Raw genomic sequence first — 20,025 nt, 5'->3', positions numbered from 1 at the left:
AGAATCCCATGGACAGAAGAGCCTGGTGGGCTATGGTCCATGGAGGTGCAAAGAGTTGGGCACGACTGAGCGGCTAAGCACAGCACACAGCGCGGCACTCCTGTTAATCCCATACTCCCTTGAGAGTCTTCCAAATCCCAGTGAGATGGAAGTTTGGAGACCCAAGAGATAGACAATGGCCACAGAGTTCCACCTGCTTTTTACTTTTTTATGTAGTGCAGAGATTTTAACCTGGCCCTGCTGCTCTCAGCCCCCGTCTAAAGTTGTGAGCTTTCCCACTTTGGAACGTCTGTGCCCCACCCCCGTGGGCCTGTCTCCATCCACGGGCCAGACGAGGGCAGAGAGGTGCCCAGGTCAGGTGGCCAGCATGCTGCAAGCTCCCAAGTTCCCTTCCAGCCTTGAAAGGGGATTTCTGCTCCCTGTTTTAAACCTCTGAGAAAGCAGAAGTTGTAACTTAAAATCGACTCGCAGCCTCTCCAGCGCTTTATGTCTACTCTGGGGGACCTTATATTTACCCTGAGCAAGGAACAAACCTCTCCTTGACTATATTAGGGTGCCATACCTTTCCCTGGACTAAAGCGGGGAGACTTTTTTCTCTGTGGAGCAAGTACCTGGATATCTATTAGAAACTGTGTGGTGGCTTTTGTTATCAGGACATATTTCTAAACATAATATAATAATAATGTAGCATGTAACATATCACAGAGAGTTGATATGTGTATGTGCTGTGCGGTCCTCAATCGGTTCAGCCGTGTCTGACTCTTTTTGGCTCTTTGTAGCCCACCAGGCTCCTCTGTCCATGAGATTCTCCAGGCAAGAATACTGAAATGGGTTGTCATGCCCTCTTCCAGGGGATCTTCCTCTTAAGTCTCCTTCATTGGGCAAGCAGGTTTTTTGTTTTTTTTTTTTTTTAAATCACTAGCGCCACCTGGGAAGCCCCTAATATGTATGTGATACAGTTAACATATGTGATAAATATGAATATATAGGGAGGAAGCTGTTGGGAGATTTGAGGAGAGTTTAATAAAGGGATTTCTTTGGATTTCTCTGGGATTTCTTTGGAAGGAATGATGCTAAAGCTGAAACTCCAGTACTTTGGCCACCTCATGCGAAGAGTTGGCTCATTGGAAAAGACTCTGATGCTGGGAGGGATTGGGGGCAGGAGGAGAAGGGGACGACAGAGGATGAGATGGCTGGATGGCATCCCTGACTCGATGGACACGAGTCTGAGTGAACTCCGGGAGTTGGTGATGGACAGGGAGGCCTGGCCTGCTGCGATTCATGGGGTCGCAAAGAGTCGGACATGACTGAGCGACTGAACTGAACTGAACTAATAAAGGGAAGCTTACAAAAGCTTGGGCAGGAGTTAGGAAGAGCAGAGAGGGATGATGCAGGCTCTTGGGGCTGAGGGTGGAGTAGGGATAGGGCTGTTAGCCTCCTTAGGCCTGAATGCAAAGAGCCGACTCATTGGAGAAGACTCTGATGCTGGGAAAGATTGAGGGCAGGAGGAGAAGGGGACAACAGAGGATGAGATGGTTGGATGGCATAACCGATTCGATGGACATGAGTTTGAGCAAGCTCCGGGAGTTGGTGATGGACAGGGAGGCCTGGTGTGCTGCAGTCCATGGGGTTGCAAAGAGTCGGACAGGACTAAGTGATTGAACACCAGCAACAAGGCCTGAAGGGGTGGGGGTGGGCTAGTGGTTATTGGCTGAGAGTTGGGTGTGGAGAGGGCTGCCTGGAAGGATGGAGGCCACAGCAGCCTGGAAGGGCAAGGGCTGGAGGTAAACCCTGGCCCTTCCTCTCCTCCTCACTCTTGCTTTAACCCACAGGGAACCCCCAAGCAGGGTGTCTATAGGAATCAGCCCCCCAGGACTGACAGCCAGGTGGAGAGGGGGAGAGTGGGTCTGGCTGGGTATATGGATCATGACAGCACAATTCTCTAGTTCCCCAGGAAGGAGGAATCATCATATTTTTTTTCACTGAGGAATTTCGAGACCTGTCTGTGGGAGCTGTTTTCCTGATAGAAATATGAACGAACATTTGGATAGTGGACCCATAGTTCTCGAAGGGGTGCTTGGACTCCAAGAGGTCAAGAACCTCTGGTCTGGATGATCCTCAGTAGATGGATCCCTAGAATGAGTGGACCCCTTCTCCTTGGCTGGGAAACGTGACTCCCACATGGCCTGGAAGGGTTGGGTCGAGACTGGGGGCCTGCCTCTATTTTCAGAGAGATGTGAGGGTGGGCTGGTTCTAGTGTTCAGACCAGAGTGTGCAAAGAGGGCTTGTGGCAATGCAGGTTCTTGGGCCTGTTCCCAGAATTCCTATTCTGTAGGTCTGAGGTGGGGGCCCTGGAATTTAAGTTTTAACAAAGTGATTCTGCTACAGAGGCCACACTGTGAAGACTGCAGGTCTGTGGGAACCAGCTTGAATTTCCATTAGCAGTGAAAGTCCCTGACCAAGTTCCACCACACTTTGCCCTGCACACACTTAAGTACTGAAACTGCCATCGCTATGGGGGAGAGGCGGGTAGCAACCGTGAGCCTGCTGAGTGGGCATTTCCTGTGTGTAGAGGGACAGACAGAGAGAGGGAGTGAGGGAGGCAGGCAGAGGGAAAAGGAGACAGAGACAGGAGGGAAGGAAGTGGGGAAGAGAGAGAAAGGGCAAGAGAGGGAGGTTTCTCTCCCACGGCGCCACACTGTGTCTCTCCCACTCCAAGTTGTTTCCATGCCAACCGAAACCCTCAGGCTCCAAGAAGCCCCTACACAAGGTGCCCCGTGTGTGCAGATTTCTTGAGACCCTGGTTCTGACTCTAGGGCCACGGCTTTCAAAGTTTTCGGACCATGACCCGACGGTGAGGGAGAGTGTAAGCGAGCACCCAGATAGGTCAAACCGAAATTTCACAAAATGACTTTCTCTTACTAACCCTGGCACACTTTGCTCTCTTCTTCCTTCCTGTTCTGTTTCCAGTTTAAGAAGGCTGCTCCAGACATTCAGGGTTGATTTCATGACCCAACCACGCATGAATCTGACCTAAGAGCCCCGAGCAGGCTGTAAGGGAGAGGCCGCATGACGTTGTGGTTTACAGGAGACTATGGTGCCAGAGCGACTGAACACAACACACACGCACACACACACACACACACACACACACACACACACACGGAGCTGGAACACATAGGCTCCAATCTTTTAGCCCCTGTGCCACCTTGATGAAGTCACTTTGCTTGCTGGGCCTCAGCAAGTTGCCTTCTCTCTCATGAGCATCATAATAGTACCTACTTCATCAGATTAAAGAGGATTGAACATACTATTGGGCGGTGCTCCATACGTCTGAGCGATCAGATTACAGGTAGCTTTCACTCTGTGCCAAGTGCTCGCAGGCCTCTATGTGCACTGTCTCTTTAAATCCCCAGCAGAGCCCAGTGAGGTTCGCTTTACCTTCCTTCCTTTTTCACCGGTGAAGGGACCAGCAAATAGCTAGTCAAGTGACTGTCCAGGATCAGAACTTTCTTTGAGGGACTCCAGAAAGCCTGAGGTGTTAACCTTTAGGTCAGGCCCCAAGCTGACCAAAAGATGCAGAATCATGGGCACAGTGAATAAAATACACGGATCCCTGAGCCCCGCCCCTCACTTGCAGACTCACCAGCTCTGGGGAAGGGGCCAGAGAGTCTATTTTAGGAGCACTATATGACTGATCTTGTGATCAGGTGAGCTTTGGGGAACACAGTTCCCGAAGAGAAATGTTGGAAGGGACCTACCAGGCAGAGGCTGGCTTGCAGGAGTATTGACATAGGGTGCGTGCTCATTTCCAAAGTCTTAGCCACTTTTGTCTGATTTTCCCTCTGGTCGCCTGGATGGTGGTAACCACCCTGACCCCCAGCGGTGGCCTGTCTAGTTCCCTGTGCCTTCCCCATGCTCCTTCTCACCTCGGAACTTTCGCAATGCTGCTTTCTCTTTTACAGAGCTGAAAACAGTGCCTGCAATCAGGTAGGGCCTTCTTAAGGATTCCAGTGTTCTTTAGTAGAGGCTCTCGGTCCCCACTTCCAAAGCCCTCCATCCCATCAAGTGCATGACATTAGCACCCTGGCCAGGTACGGGGAGTGTCCACTTTTCTGGGGTGCTCTGTCCTTGGGGCATTTCCCAGAAGCTCAGAGGCTGGCACTTCAGGGTTAAGCAAAAGTCTCTTTGGGGGTTTTGTCCATTTTTTTCCCTCTCTCATTGGCTCTGTGTTCAGATTTCTTTATTTTGTTTTTGTTTAGCTTGCGAGATAACAACATCTCAGACCGAGGCATCTGCAAGCTGGTTGAACATGCTCTTCACTGTGAGCAGCTGCAGAAGTTAGCGTAAGTCAGGCTGTGAACATTGGGCCCTGTGTCCGCAGACTCAGCCCAAGCCATGCCGCCTGGGCAGCAATTGTCAGCGAGTGATGGGCTGGGATGTTTGCATGGCCAGAGGGCACAGGGGACTCCTGAGGGAGCCAGTGACCCGGGTTGGGGTGGTCACCATCCACTATGCTTTATCTCCATGTCTCTTCTCTCTCGGAACTTTCCAGTCTGTTCAACAACAAGCTGACCGATGGCTGTGCACGCTCCATGGCCAGGCTCCTTGCGTGCAAGCAGAACTTCTTGGCTTTGAGGTGAGCCTGGGGCTTCCCTACTCCTGGAGACTTTCGTCCCCACAGCTGAGTCAGTTTGGTCTGGTCTCGCCCCATAATGGGCATATGACCTTACCTCGCTGAAAACAAGGACAGTGTCTTGTTCTGAACAGGGCTTCACTGATGCTGTGACCTCCCCAGCAAACTCTGGACCATCGCTGCTGAGGCTTCCTGCCCTTTGACCTTTAGCCCCCAGGACTGAAGAGGGTTTCCAGGACCTTTTTTCTTCCTTGTGTCTCAGAGTGTCACTGTCTCTCTGGGGTGATCCATTCCCTGATGGTACACTCAGCATGCGTTGGGTCGGGGTAGGAATGCAGCAGTCACTTGCCACCACAGAGGCAGCTAGTTGCCAAAAAAGGTGGGTCCAATGCTGAGCATCCCTGGTGGCTGACACAGTAAAGAACATGCCTGCAATACAGGAGACATGGCTCCAGTCCCTGTGTTGGGAATGTTTCCTGGAGTAGGAAATGGCTGTCTACTCCAGAATTCTTGCCTAGAAAATTCCGTGGACAGAGGAGTCTGCTACAGTCTATGGGATCGCAAAGAGTTGGACAGGACTGAGCAACTACAGGACTGAGCAACTAACACTTTCACTTTCTAGTCTGGAAAGGCTGAGTTTCTGCTGCTCCCCACCCTCTCAGCCTCAAGGGGAATCTCTTTCCCATCTGACACCATTGCATCATCCCCCAAGCTGGTCCATGGGTTGGCCTGGCTTCTTTTTCTCTTTGAGATGTTCTAGCCTCCTGGGTTTATGAGGCAGGGTGGTGGTTGTTCATTCGCTAAGCTGTGTCCAGCTCTTTGTGACCCCATGGCCTGCAGCACGCCAGGCTTCCCTGACCTTCACCATCTCTTGGAGTTTGCTCAAACTCATGTCCATTGAGTCTGTGATGCCATCCAACCATCTCATCCTCTGTCACCCCCTTCTCCTCCCGCCCTCAATTTTTTCCCAGCATCAGGGTCTTTTCCAATGAGTCAGCTCTTCACATCATGTGGCCAAATATTGGAGTTTCAGCTTCAAAGTGAAGAATTGCTTCCATGCATTTGGGGATGAGCTGCCGTTTTAAAATTGTTGACTCCGTCTCGGGTAGGGCTACTGAGGCCAACACCAGAGGCACCATTCTGTACTGAGGACTCTCTTCTGCCTCCACCGCCTGCCACCCTCAGCTCAGGAAGCCAAGAGCGGCTGTGGCCAGAGCTGGGCTGGTGCAACCTCCAGGGAGGGCTGTAGGGTAACAAAAGGTGCTGCTCCCAGAACTTGAGAGGTCTGTGTTTTGGGTTAATATAGCATCTCAGTTGAGAGCAGGGCTCTGGAGCCAGACTGACCAAGGTTTGGATCCAGCATCCCTGAGATTTGAATCCTCATTAGCTGTGTGACCTTGGGTCATACAGTGACTTCTGTTTTCTGTGTCTCTGTTTTCCCTTCTATAAAATGGAGAAAGTAATTATAGCTCATAGCTCATAGGTAGTTGTGATGATTAGAAAGTGAAAGTCGCTCAGTCATGTCCAGCTCTTTCTGACGCCATGGACTGTAGTTCATGGAATTCTCCAGGCCAGAATACTGGAGTGGGCAGCCTTTCCTGTCTCCAGATGATCTTCCCACCCAACCCAGGGATCGAACCAGGGTCTCCTGCATTGCAGGCGAATTCTTTACCAGCTGAGCTACCAGGGAAGCCCAAGAATACTGGAGTGGGTAGCCTATCCCTTCTCCAGGGGATCTTCCTGACCCAGGAATCGAACCAGAGTCTCCTGCATTGTAGGCAGATTCTTTACCAGCTGAGCTGCCACGGAAGCCCTGTGACGATTAAACAAGTTAATATACATAGAAAGCTGGCACAGTATCCCAGGTTCTTTCCATAGTGGACTTAGTGCCCGAGAGATGGTGGATAAATCACATAAGTTCTCAGCATGTTGATCCTGTTTGTCCAGTCCTCCAAGGAAGGATTTGCTGGGGGAAATCCCTATGGGGGGAAATTGGGAAAGGGAGCTGGAGGGGGAGGCTGGGAGAGCTGCAGGTCTGACCCTGAGGGGGAGAGAGAGGGAAGGAAGGGTTGTCAGGAGGAAGCATCTTGGACCCCAGTGCAGTTTGGAGAGAAGACAGAGGCTGCTGGGAGTCCTCCAGCCGGTGTGCCCGACAGAGGAGGCTCAGGTCTCCCAGTCCTTGGCTGGGAGCAGCCCGTGGGAAGCAGGCCTTGGGGCAGAGGGAGCACTGGGCTTGCCAGCACAGCAACTTGTGCCCTTGGTCACCCAGGAAGGTCAGAGGTCTGTCAGCTTAAAGTGAATGAAATTTCTTTGAAAGATGAAACCGGCAGTATTATTCCAGGAAGCCTGGAGCTGTGGGTGAGAGTTCCGGGGACCTCCCTGAAACTCTCTGAGGTGCCTGAATTTTGCTGAAACCACCCCCTCCACCCCTGCCTGAAGGCTTAGCAGGATCCCTTTCTTTCTTTCAGCCACCAGAGCCCCCCTACCCCCAGGCACTTTCAAAACAGGTAGATGCCACCTGCGGCCACCGTGGATGGGGCAGGCTGCGGGAGGAAAGCAGGGTCCAGCGCCCGCCCGCAGTCAGAGGAGAGGGTGGAGGAGTGAGTCACTCTCCCTCCCTGGGGAAGCCATCTCCCTGGACTGTTGTGGTTCCTGGTCCTACCGGTCACAGTGCTTTGCAAAACAGGCCCTTGCATGCCTCTCCCCTTGCTGGTGGAAAATGAAGTCGCAGGAGCATTCAGTGAGCCCCCTGAGCTGCAGCAGCACACACCGCGTCTCCAGCTGGAGCTGGAGGACTGGTCCCTGTTTCTCCGTCTGGGCCACACTCCCTGTGCACCCCCCTCCCCAGGCCCGGGTCTTGGGGGGCAGTAAGGGTCCTCCTGCCCTGCTCTCTGTCTCAGTCTCTCTTCTGTCTTCCCTTCCAGGCTAGGAAACAACCACATCACGGCCGCGGGAGCCGAGGTGCTCGCCCAGGGGCTCAGAACTAACAACTCCTTGCAGTTTTTGGGGTAGGTGGGATTCTGGGGTAGAGGGGCAGCACGCAGGGGTTGAGGGCTTGTGAGGATTTAGGAGCCTGTGAAACCAACTCTTCAGCCCCAAGATCTCCGAGACAACCCCCACCCCCTTCCCCCTCTCCTGCCTCCACCCCCTCCTCCCGCCTCCACCCCCAACTCCCGCCTCCACCCCACCCCCCCACCGCCCAGGCTGCAAAGGGGAGGGAGAGCGTGGGCGGCCCTTGTTGCCTCTGCCTTGCTTTTTGCTCAATAAACAGGAAGCTCAGGATGTCAGGGTTGGGGGAGGGCAGAGCCCAGAGCAGTGGCAGGAAGCCCTCTGGTCCTCCAGAGCCCTGGAGCTGTTTCTTACCTTGGTCTATATGTGGGAACCACTGGGGAGCTCCTGAAGAAGGCCACTATCTGCCCCAGGCTAATTAAATGAATTATCTACATGCAAGGTCCGGAATCAGTAATGTAAAAAAGCTCACCAGATGATGGGCAGCCTAGGGTGAGAGCCAAGGAAAGAGAAGGAAGTGGGGGAGTTTGGACCCTGGACCTTGGATGGGAGGAGGCTGCACCAGGTCCTACAGAGCCCTGGCTTCCTGTGGGGTCATGCCAGGCAGGGGAGAGGGGTCGGACACAGGCAGGAAGGGCAGTCCACAGACCTCAGGGCCCAAGTGGGGCTTTCTCTGTTTGCTGGGCAGATAGGGTTGTACCTGTCCAGTCCCGTGGAGCTTCTTTCCTGTCCTGTCTTGCCCTGGTGTAAACTAGGGTCTATTTGAAAACAAAACAAAACAAACAACAACAAAAAAAAACGGGGATTTTAGAACCCAAGACTGTAGGAAGAATGACTTTAGAGCCTAGGTGTTCCAACTCATTTTACAGGCAGGCAAATTGCCCACCGGCTCTGTTTGAGCCCCGAGTGGGACTGTGTTGCTGGAGAGATAAGACCTTGTCTAAAACGCATTAGTAGCATCACAGAGTCTAGGAGAGGGTGGCCTTGGCCCCCACTGAGCTCCTTCCTTCTTGAGATCACATCTGGGGTGTTTAGCTTTCAACACCTGTTTATGAAGGTACCTGTCTGGGCTTGGTCTTGTGCTAAAACCCTCAAGCACTACCACGTGATACAAACTGTTATGTAACTTGCTTTTTTTTCTTAACTCTGTATTATTACACTGTATTATTTTGTTCGTATCACATGACCTCACTTTTAAAAAGAATAGCTGCTCAGTATTCCAGTGGTTTGATGTCGTGATGTGTTTATTGGTGTCATGCACACTTTAGGTTGTGGGCAGGTTTTTGCTATTACATGTCACACCCTGGAGTGTAGAGTGGTGCTGGCATGGGGCCAGAGCTCAGTAAGTGTTCACCTTATGAGTGAAAGTTCAGTGAGCATCCCAGCCCTCTCTGCCCATGTGGGCACCTCTGGGTCCATCCTCACTTCCCACATGGGAAATGGCCAGATGCCAAAGTATGAGCTGGGCTTCATCTTTGAAGGGGGTGTTTCCCAATTAGGGTGGGTCTGAGGAGCAGAAGCCAGAAGGTGAAGGAGCTGGAGGCTCCGAAGGAACTGGGGACGTGACAAAGGCACAAGAGATGAAGAACCAGTGTATGGAAGAAGAGTTCGCCTTGTTCTGGGTGGTCCTAGAGAGAGCTAGGGACTCCTGGGTGGCAGTGAGCAGAAGCAGGTCTAACCCAATGTCAGGGAAAATGTCACAACTGTGACATGGCATTGAGAATGAGTTCCCCATCTCTGAGAATATGCACTGGGTGGGCCTCTAACTATTTTGAAAGTCTGATTTAAAGAAACTAAAAAGTCCATCCCTCCAAAAAGATGGAGGCAGGCTCACTTTGCTGGGACCTGAGTCCCCCCTGAGACCTTTCTGGGACTGGAGAGTCCTGCCCTCCTGCCTGGGGATGCAGAGAGGAGGGGCACGTGACTTGAACACAAAGCAGGTTCTCACTGACACTGTTTATCCTGTTGAACCTTTCAGGTTCTGGGGCAACCAGGTGGGTGATGAGGGGGCCCAGGCCTTGGCTGCAGCCTTGGGTGATCACCAGAGCTTGAGGTGGCTCAGGTAAGCCTCAGAGTTCATCCTGCAGTTGGTGGGGGAAGCCAGTGTGAGGAGGGAGGAGCTTGGGCCAGTTTTGAAGGTCTGTGAACTTTATTTTCACCCTGCTGTGTTAGACAATGGCATGAGAAGGAAAGAGCACTGGAGTTGAAGTCAGGACACCGGAGTCTTGCTGGGTGATGTTGGATCCCTCTTCCTTTCAGGGGTCTCGATTCCCTGTCTGTACTCAGAAGATCTTGGGCTGGATCAGATAGTTTAGTTGCTCAGTCGTCTCCGACTCTTTGAGATCCCATGGACTCTAGTCTGCCAGGCTCCTCTGACCATGGGGTTCTCCAGGCAAGAATACTGGAATGGGTTGCCATTTCCTCCTCTAGGGGATCTCCCCAACCCAGGGATTGAACCTGGGTCTCCCACATCTCCTGTGTCTCCTGCATTGCAGGCGGATTCTTTATCCACTGAGCCATTGGGGAAGGCCTGGATCAGATACACTTTTTAAAAATCATTTTTTTCTTTAGGCTGTCCTGGACCTTTGTTGCTTTTCTCTAGTTGTGAAGAGTGGGTGCTGCTCTCTAGTTGTAGTGCAGGGGCTTCTCATTGCGGTGGCTTCTTTTGTCGTGGAGCACGAGCTCCAGGGCATGTGGGCTCAGTGGTTGCTGCCCGTGGGCTCTAGAGCACAGCCTCAATAGTGTCATAAGGGCATATGGGATCTTCCTAGAGCAGGCATTGAACCCGTGTCTCCCGCATTCGCTGGTGGAGTCTTTACCACTCAGCCGCCAGGGAAGCCCTGGATCAGCTACACTGTATCTCAAGAGTCAGTTCCAGTCTGTTAGTGGGAGGTGCTCAGTAAACCATGTTGGGAAGGATTCTAAAAAACTGCTTCTGGACTTAATGAAAAAGAGCACTGTAAAGGATTAGTCTGAAATGGAGCAGACCAGGACTTGTGGCAATGTGTGCCATGCATTTTGCCCTTCTTGAGTTATCTTTGAAGTCCCTCACTGCTCTGACATATTTTTGTTTTTTGACTACATCCAGCCTGGTGGGGAACAACATTGGCAGCGTGGGTGCTCAAGCCTTAGGATTGATGTTGGAAAAGAATATGGCCCTGGAAGAACTCTGGTGAGTTTAAGGGATTCATTTCCCTAGGGAGGCAGACACCAGCCTTTTTTGATTCTCTGGCTTCATCTGTGGAAGCTGATGTGTGTATAAGACAAAGATGGATGACTGAGTGATTGGGTGATTGTATTTGTCTTTGTCCTAAGTGGCGTGAAGCTTATAGAGCCTGGCTAATTCTTTTCATTGAATTTTTCGAGCCAATCTGATTGGTTTGTTGGTTTGTGTGCTTCCTCCATGGCATATAATAGTTCAGAGCACAGACTCTGGAATCCAGCAGGCTGAGCTTCAAGTCCTGCTGTGATCTTAAGCAAGCTAAGTAACAGTCTCTGAATCTCAGGTTTCTTACCTGTAAAATGAGAGTATGGATGCTTTCAACTATTAAATACTTTTGTAAGAATTTAATGAGATAACACCTGTAAGTAGCTTTGTATAGTGTCTGGCCATATGTGTAAATGCTCCATAAATGTGAAATTGTAATAGGATAGTGTCTCAATGGACATGAACTTGAGCAAACCCCAGGAGATAGTGAAGGACAGGGAAGCCTGACATGCTGTAGTCCATGGGGTCGGAGAGAGTCAGACCTGACTTAGCAACTGAACAACAGCAAATATTTCTACTACTCTCGCTGCTTCTACTACAGTGATTGCTGTTGCCACTGCTACTAGTGTTTTGTTATTTCAAGGTGAATGTGAGTGCCTAAGAACCGCGGATATGAGAGTCAGGGTCATGGGCAAGGTGGGGTAGTTTGGGGGAGGTTAAAAGAGGAACCATGAATCTTATTTATCCTGATTCCAAGCTTTCCATCCTTTAGATGCCACTAGTCTAGCCTTCTTATGACATATTCTGGGCAGTTCCAAATTGTATCGAGGAGATAAAATGCTAAATGTTTGATTTTTTTTCCAGGAAGCATAAAGGTACTGAAGCCTATTGAGCATTGCCACAAAATGGATATTGCTGATGGTTCTTGACTGTCAGTAGGGCTCACTAGCTCGGCCAATGTACCATTGAGTATATCCTGATTAGGCTCCACAGCTTGGAAATCCTTGTTAGAGAATTGCCCCACTGTGAATGTATTGGTTATGACTACATTAGGCTGTATGAGATGGAAAACCTCCATCTAAAGTAACTTAAATCAGTAAAGAATTGACTTTTTAAAAAAATGTACATGCAGTTTGGAGGTAGGCAGCATACGGCTGCTATGGCAGCTACATATGGCCAGCAGGAATCTGGACTCTCTCTCATTTTGATCTGTTACATCCTCAGCGTGTGGCTTTGTTCTCATGGTTGGTTGCCTCGTGGTTACAAGGTGGCTGCTGCAGCACCTGCAGCACTCCTGTATTTCAGTTTCAGCCTCGGTATCTAGGAAGGGCAAAAGCCTGGCTCTCCATTTTAAAGAGCATTCACAGAGTCCCCATCTGTCAACTTCTCCTTATGTGTTGATGGCCATGTGGATGTCCCTTAGCCAACTCTGGCTGCGGTGGAGAGTGGGAAATGTAGTTCTTTCACCAAGCACATGGCTGCTCCAAATGAAATTAAGCTTCCATTAAGAAGAAAGAAGCAGAAAATGGATCTTGAGTCACCATGACATAAGGGAACTTCTGTGGAGGAACCCTGGGGCAAATTCTCTCCCAGAGATGTCCCAGAAATTGAGGACCCTTACACTTTGCTTGACCTTTTTTACTTTATTGGTTTTCAGATGTTGGATATTCTTAATTGGCAGGGGTGGGGCACATGGGCTTATCTTTATTGGCATCATCTTATATAATAAACATCGCCAGTCAACTGGGTTTTCGCCTTTATTCTTGCCAGCCTGGAGGAGAACCACGTCCAGGATGAAGGTGTATGTTTCCTCGCCAAAGGACTTGCAAGAAACTCAAGTTTGAAAGTCCTGAAGTAAGGAATCTGTAAGCAGGAGCTAGACAGTAATGATCGGCCTTGAGAGGGGGTGTTTCTGAATAAGAAATCTGGGTGGCTTCCCAGCCTGGCTAATTCACACGAGATGGCCCCCTAGAAAGCAATCTTTTGGGGTCCTCCTGAATGCAGGCAGGGGGTAGTGAAGTGAAGCTGGGGAGGGAGAGTAACCAGAAAAGGGTATCATCAAGCTGGTGATCACTGGGGACCACTGGGGTGCAATCCTGTGGGCACGAGGCAGCAAAGGTATTTATCCACCAACTGTCTCTCCTTCATGTATTGAGGTGTACTTGTGGGGATATTTGTTTTCCGGTGCTTCTGGCTTGCCCTGACCATGGTTAATCACACTGCTGGAGTCCGCAGAAAGATCTACAGAGGGTGGTGGTCTCCCCAGCAAGCAGCCCTCAGAGTTAGAGGTGAGAGCTGAGGGAATATGGGTGGGTTGCCCACAGCATCTGCTCTATGTCTTATAGGACATGCCCTTTTGCCTCTCCAGGGGTCTTCCCTTACTCAGACAGGAGATTTCTGATGGTCATCTCCAGTGGTTCCTCTTGGTGTGTGATTAATATATAGATAGGCATTTTTGCTTTTACTCATATGTGCATGCATCCATTTATATATTGATCCAAGAAATGTTTCTGGAACACCCACTCTGTGCCAAGCCTTGAGGCACTGAGGATAGAGGGATAAAAAGGCCCTGCTCACACAGCTCTTAAATTTGAATAGGAGACACAGATAATGAGCAAGTCAACAAATACCTGAGATCATTTCTGTTAGTAATATGTGCTCTCAAGAGAATTCAAGAGAGAGATGACAGGAGAGGGCAAGGTAGCTGCTGCTGGGTAGGGCCTCTAAGAAGGTGACTTAGGACTTGAAACCTGAATAATAAGAAGGTTCCTGCCATGCTGAGATCTTAGGGATATGCATTCCAGGTGGGCAGAACAGCAAGTGCAAAGGACCTGTGGCAGAAACAGGCTTGGTGGTTTTGAGAACAGAAGGAGGACCTGTGAGGTCGGACTATGGTGGGTGGTGGAGTGAGGCAGAGGTGGGAGGAGCTGGCCATAGCTGCCTTAGAGCCCTGGGAAAGAGCTCGGAGTTTATCTGAGGGTGTTGAGGAGCCTTTGGGGGGTTTTAATGACGGCAGTCATGTAATCTGATTCATATTATCCAAAGGTCATGCTTGTTGCTTGTGCAGAACAGGTGGAGGGAAGGTAAGATGGAGGCAGGGAGACCAGCCAGGAGACCCCTGCAGTCTTCCAGGCCAGAGATGGAGCCTGGGCCAGGGTGAGGGAGGGAAGTCGGGCACAGGATCTTGGGAAGCTCCCTTGGGGGACAGGGGAAGTGATGGCAGGACCACTGGTGGCAGACTCAGTGGGCAGGGACGCGTGCCACAGGGAGAGGGATGGCAGATGTGAGCAGGAGCCCGGCCAGTGGCCACCACAGGCTCGTGGAACGCCACAGCAGCCATGCTCCCAAAGGTCTCATTTCCCAGGGACATCAGGGCACCAACAGATGGCTCCTTTCTCTAGAGGAGAGTGGCCCCTGCCCTGGCAGACATGGCCCAGGGGAAACACTTGCCTCCCGAGACAGGCAGACAGCTGCCTCTGGGAGGGTGGCTGCTTCGCTGCCAGCCCGCCATCCACTCTGGCAGCTCTTGTTTGTGTTGTTCCACAGGGGCTAGGAAGTTGCCAAATGTTTGGGGAAAACACTTCCACTCATCACGTGGGTGATGCTGGGGCTTGGGGGGCCCGGGTGAAGCCCGGGTTTATCTGAGCTGGGATGCCAGGCTTTGCACACGGTGAGGGACCCTTGGCGATACCTGGTTGATGACTGACCAGGTGCGGATGAGGCATGCTTGTCCTCGTCACTGTCACAGGCTTACCCCGCTTGACCCCCACAGGTGTTAGGCAATGGCAGCCGCCAGGCCCTATGCTGGCTCAGTGGGAGTCTTATAATTCAGCAACGCTGAACTGTATCCTCCTCCACTGTTTCTCCATAAAAATTGAGTTTCTCACCGATCTTAAAAAAGAAAATCAAAGCCTACATTCTTCTAGGCATAATCTCTGCCAAGCGTTGATTAAGAGCACAGGTTCTGGAACCTAATGGCTGGGGTTTGGCCCCAGCTTCACCATTACCAACTGTTCCTACTTGGACTGGTAACTCACTTGCCTCAAGTGTAGACAGGGTAATAATTGAACCCTCCTAACAGGGTTCCGAGCATGTGCAGAGGTGATGTAGGTTATGAGCGGTGCATAGTAAGAGCTCAACAGATACTGGCTGATGTTATTATTAGCCCTGCCTTAGGTCAGCGTCTCAGAAGTTCCTGACATTGTCGAGGGGGAAGCCAGGTAGTACAGATTATCTGGAAGGACAGCTGTGAGCAAGAAGACGGGGCAGGGACCCTTGAGCTCCCTGTGCGATACAGCAGCATCCCACTAGCTATCTGTTTAGTTCTTATACTCCATAGTTGCCTTAACAATGTTGTGTAAGTTTTTTTTGTACAACAATGTGAATCAGCTGTATGTATACACAGGGCTTCCCTGGTAGCTCAGCAGGTAAAGAATCCACCTGCAATGCAGGAGACCTGGGTTCGATCCCTGGGTTGGGAAGATCCCCTGGAGGAGGGCATGGCAACCCACTCCTGTATTCTTGCCTGGAGAATCCCATGGACGGAGGAGCGTGGTGGGCTGCAGTCCATGGGGTCACAGAGAGTCAGACACGACTGAACGACTAAGCACAGCACAGCATGTGAAGCTGCTCAGTCGTGTCTGACTCTTTGTGACCCCATGGACTGCAGCCCACCAGGCTCCTCTGTCCATGGGATTCTCCAGGCAAGAATATCGAAGTGGGTTGCCATGTCCTACTGCAGGGGAATCTTTCCAACACCGGGATCGAACCAGGTCTTCCGAACTGCAGGCAGGCTTTTTACCATCTGAGCCACCAGGGGCTCCAGAGCACAGCATATGTATACATATAGTCCCCCTCCCCTTGAGCCTCCCTCCACTCCCCCATCCTGCTCCTCTAGGTCATCACAGAGCCCTGAGCTGAGCTCCCTGTGCTATACAGAAGCTTCCCACCTAGCTGTCTGTTTAATTCTTATACTTCATGAGGTGGGTACTCTTTTAGGCCCCTTCTACAGATGAGGAAATTGGGACTCATCTGCTTGAAATGAAAAAAAGAAATAGTGTAAGGTGGATTTGAGCCCTGGCACTAACATGCATGTATTTTTATTACTGTGTTAGCTCCTTCCTAAGGGGGCAGCTACTTAATACCCATCTGGTGAATGGAGGAGAGAGGGGTACATTTGACTTTGTGGATGAGCTCATTGGGAATCTCAGACAGGAAAGGGACGTATGTGCTGAAAGGGCAGATGAGCTTCAGGAGTCCAGCTCCCAAAGCCTCCTTTCATTGAAGAGACTAGCCAAAAAGCAAGCATCCTCAAAGTTCCCCATTCTATCTTCCTCTCTAGGCTGTCTAACAACCACATTACCTCCCTTGGGGCAGAGGCCCTCCTGCGGGCCCTTGAAAAGAATGACACCATTCTGGAAGTCTGGTAAGACCCCCGGCAGGCCTCTTTAACCTCTCTGAGCCTCGGTTTTCCAACATATAAATTGAGGTGAAGAGAGAGAGGAACTTTAGAATTTCTAAGATCCCTTATGACTCAGACCTTCAGTCCTGTTCTGCATGGGATGAATCTGGTTCCCTGAGAAAGATATCTTGTTGTTTCTAAGCGGGGACCAACTGTCTCGTTTTTAAATTGTGTTTGTTCAAAAACGTCTCTGTTCTTGGCAATCGTGTGGGATTTGGGGTGTGGTTGAAAAGGGAAACAGAGAAAGGAACTCTGTTCCTGCCCCACCAGCGGGCATTACATCTGACTTCTTGGGTCTGGGCAACTGTATGAGACCCTCTACAGTTTTAGGTGGATGTTACAGTGTTTCCAAGTCTTTATTTGTAACAAAAAGCCATGTTCCTTCATGTATTTGAAAAAAGTATTGCGTGACAACTTCAAAGATTTCTCCTTCTTCTTCCCAGGGATCTATTTTTCGCTCAGATAATAGAAAGATTTCCCCCGATTTAACATTTTATGAGTGAATGTTGCTACATATGTTTCTGGCACTGAGCTAGAAATCAATATTTAAAAATGAGGACATTTCCCTACAATCTTTCTATCTTTCAGAAGTTTCTCAAAAAAGCTGGCAACTCTGGGCCCCGATTTAGAATGGCAATAATTAAGCAGAGTAGAGACGAATTGACCCCATTCAGCCAGGTAGACCTTCTCAGGCTCACCCCAACCCCACTGAGTTGTCTCAGACCTGTCCTCTTTGGCTGCTGTATATTACATGCCTCTGTCCCTGAAAGCTCCTGAACCCTGCTTTAAATATGCAGATTTGTCCCTCTCTCAAAAAGCAGATCAAGGCAGTAGCAACTGTAGCTATCAAATGATGAAGTTAAAAATAAAGGCTTCTAAAAATCTGTCCTGCGATAGAGAGATTTTCTTTTCTGTGCGATTGTGTAATCCCTCTAGGCTGTGAGGGCCTTGATCTTGGGTAGAGAGTGGTTTTTTGTTTTTTTTTAAAACCATTGCACAATACTGAGAAATGTCACATTCTGTGTCCAGGGGGAGCAAATCGACATCAGGTTGATATTTTAAGGGTTCTGATGTTACTGGCAGAGCTTGGGAGGACATTGGGACTTGCTCATTGCATTCTTGACAGCTTCTGCTGTTGCCTTAAAAAGAATGGCCGGCCTTGAAGAGTCAGGGCTGGCTGGGCCCAGTGTGGACTCTGCAGAGTCACGGAGGCTTGTTAAATCATGCACAGTGATTCATGAGCTGCCCTGGCTAACAGAGGGTAAAACCTGCACAGACAGCTCTCCCAGGAGAGCTGCAGCTGGGCGGTGGCAGGGGTGGGGGGTGGGGAGGGGCGGGCCATCCAGGCACAGGATTACAGGTTTACAAAGCAGCAGCTTCTGAAAGCACAGCTCTGGTCCAGTCCTCACTCAAACCTCTCTATGCTTTATCCCCTTCAGGCTCCGAGGAAACACTTTCTCTCCAGAGGAAATTGAGAGACTCAGCCACCAGGATACCAGACTCTTGTTCTGATGTCTCCAGGCCAGCGTTCAGCTCAGTGTGTTTGGGAAGAGGCCATGGGTTTGGATCCCAGGATGGGACGACATCTGAGAACAGCCCACTCAGATGGAACCCGGATCTGCCCAGGGCCAACCCAGTAGGTCACCTTTGTTCTAGCACAGAAAAGCACATCAGTGCCCGGTGGAGTAGACTTCACTGAGTCCCAACTTTGCCATCAACTTCTTGCCAAGATTCAATCCTGGGATGTTGAAGAGGGGCAGCCTGCCTGTACAGGATGGGGCTGATTTCAAGTCAAGCTGACATGCGTCAGGGAGGCCCATGGATGCCACTGAGTATTTATGGGTGTAGAGAGCTCCCCATGAGGAGGGATACTTGGGAAGTAACTGTTTGCTTTGTCTTACCTCGTGGTCGTCCATCAGGTTGTTCTCTACATCAGGTTTCTCCACTCATCCTGGACCCTTCACATGGCACTTCCTCTGTGGTTGAGATCCGGAATGTAGGCATTCTCACCTTTGATCTTTCCCTTGTACCCTGGCCCTGCTCCCACCTTCCCATCCACCTCAACCCTCCCTCCATCCAGGGTGGGAGGGGCTACAACTCACCCTGCTCTCCTTCTGGTACTTAAGACAGTATTGAAAGGGGACAGGTGACATACATGTGTCCCTCAAGACATTCTAGAGTTTCGAGAAAAATATGACTGCCCAGCAACTGGACTTTTATTTCCAGTGAAATCAATTACTCTTCAGTTAAACCTCTGGGAACAACTCCTTATCCAAATGCAACTTTTAAAATTAACCTAGGCCAGAATTTTGAACACCACCAGGTCTCTGATGCCTGTGAACTGAACTCTGGCAGCAGACTTCCAAAATATATTCATAAGAGATATGGTTTGGTTTTGTTTGTGCCAGGCTGCTTTAGGATATAAAGTTATAGATCAAAAGTTTACAGGACAAAATCAAAGGCCCTTCCTTATAAAACAAATGTTTTTCTCTGAATTTTTCAGAGGCTTCTGTAAACTGTCAGGTGCTGGGCAAGTGTTATTATTTTCAACACTGTTATTTGTGAAAAAATGGTTAATGTTTATAAACCACTTTGTTTTATTCTCCCTAGTTCATGATTTTATAAAAAAAAAAAAAAAACATGACCATAAATGTTATGCTGTAAATAATCACAGAAGATAAAACTATTGAGTCACCAAAGCTATCTTCATTGTGACCAAACACAATGAAGTATTTAAAAATACTCTGAACATTATCACATATTAAAGCACAATATTCTCCTTGAAGGGAGGAGACATGATATTTCAACCAGATAATTGATTGCTTAAGGCACAAGCAGTGTTTAGAAACAGCCTTGCAATCAAAACACATTTGGCTTCAGTTTAGAGAAGTCTAGTCCAGCATGGGGAGAAGGCAATGGCACCCCACTCCAGTACTCTTGCCTGGAAAATCCCATGGATGGAGGAGCCTGGTAGGCTGCAGTCCGTGGGATCACCAAGAGTCGGACACGACTGAGTGACTTCACTTTCACTTTTCACTTTCATGCATTGGAGAAGGAAATGGCAACCCACTCCAGTGTTCTTGCCTAGAGAATCCCAGGGATGGGGGAGCCTGGTGGGCTGCTGTCTATGGGGTTGCACAGAGTCGGACACGACTGAAGTGACTTAGCAGCAGCAGTAGCAGCCCAGCATGGAATTTTTAAGTTATAGAGGAACCTCACAGTGTCCTGGCAGAAACACAAATGAGAGAGATGCAAGCGGGCCCCTGGGCCTCCCTCCATTCTCTCCAAGTGTCTCCAGGGGAGAAGGATGGAGAAGATTAGGGAACAGTTCTCCTCTGCAAGCAGCCTCGTGGGTAGGCCTTGGTGAAATAATTCTTAGCTGAATTTAATTAGCAAGGACTCAGGTGGCTGATCATCAAGGTGGAATCAGCTTCCTTGAATGGTTTCCTGTGTGTCTGGTTGGTTAAATACTGTGACATCTCCCTGGGCCCCTCCCCAGTAAGGGCATGTGTGTGGGTTCTCTTCATTTGTTTGAATTTATTTTATTGAGGTATGGTTGATTTACAGCGCTGTGTTAATTTCTATACAGCCGAATGATTCCGTTATACATATATGTACATATTCTTTTTCCATTATGGTTTGTCATAGGATAAACTATTCATAGTTCCTTGTGCTATACATTAGGACTTTGTTATTTATCCATTCAATATA

General features: G+C 49.8%; 1 protein-coding gene across 5 annotated transcripts in view; it reads left to right on the top strand.

Moving 5' to 3' along the window:
- NOD2 (nucleotide binding oligomerization domain containing 2) overlaps window positions 1-18,955 on the top strand; it is a 35,546-nt gene extending 16,591 nt beyond the window's left edge. For 3 of the 5 annotated variants that reach the window (XM_040253455.1, XM_040253454.1, XM_040253457.1), the window contains 8 exons: window positions 4,263-4,346; window positions 4,556-4,639; window positions 7,561-7,644; window positions 9,624-9,707; window positions 10,734-10,817; window positions 12,624-12,707; window positions 16,195-16,278; window positions 17,754-18,955. In XM_040253455.1, the coding sequence (XP_040109389.1) occupies window positions 4,263-4,346; window positions 4,556-4,639; window positions 7,561-7,644; window positions 9,624-9,707; window positions 10,734-10,817; window positions 12,624-12,707; window positions 16,195-16,278; window positions 17,754-17,826 (661 nt within the window). In that variant the 3' untranslated portion in view covers window positions 17,827-18,955. Of the gene's footprint in view, window positions 1-4,262; window positions 4,347-4,555; window positions 4,640-7,560; window positions 7,645-9,623; window positions 9,708-10,733; window positions 10,818-12,623; window positions 12,719-16,194; window positions 16,280-16,902; window positions 16,993-17,753 lie in introns of those variants that run through there. The other 2 variants (XR_005723342.1, XM_040253456.1) reach the window with 2 other exon arrangements.
- Window positions 18,956-20,025: the final 1,070 nt, after the last annotated feature.

The sequence above is a fragment of the Oryx dammah genome, unplaced genomic scaffold (genome assembly GCF_014754425.2).
Source record: "Oryx dammah isolate SB20612 unplaced genomic scaffold, SCBI_Odam_1.1 HiC_scaffold_13, whole genome shotgun sequence".
Taxonomy (NCBI): domain Eukaryota; kingdom Metazoa; phylum Chordata; class Mammalia; order Artiodactyla; family Bovidae; genus Oryx; species Oryx dammah.
Note: the sequence above shows the minus strand (reverse complement) of the source record. Positions and strands in the feature narration are given on the sequence as shown.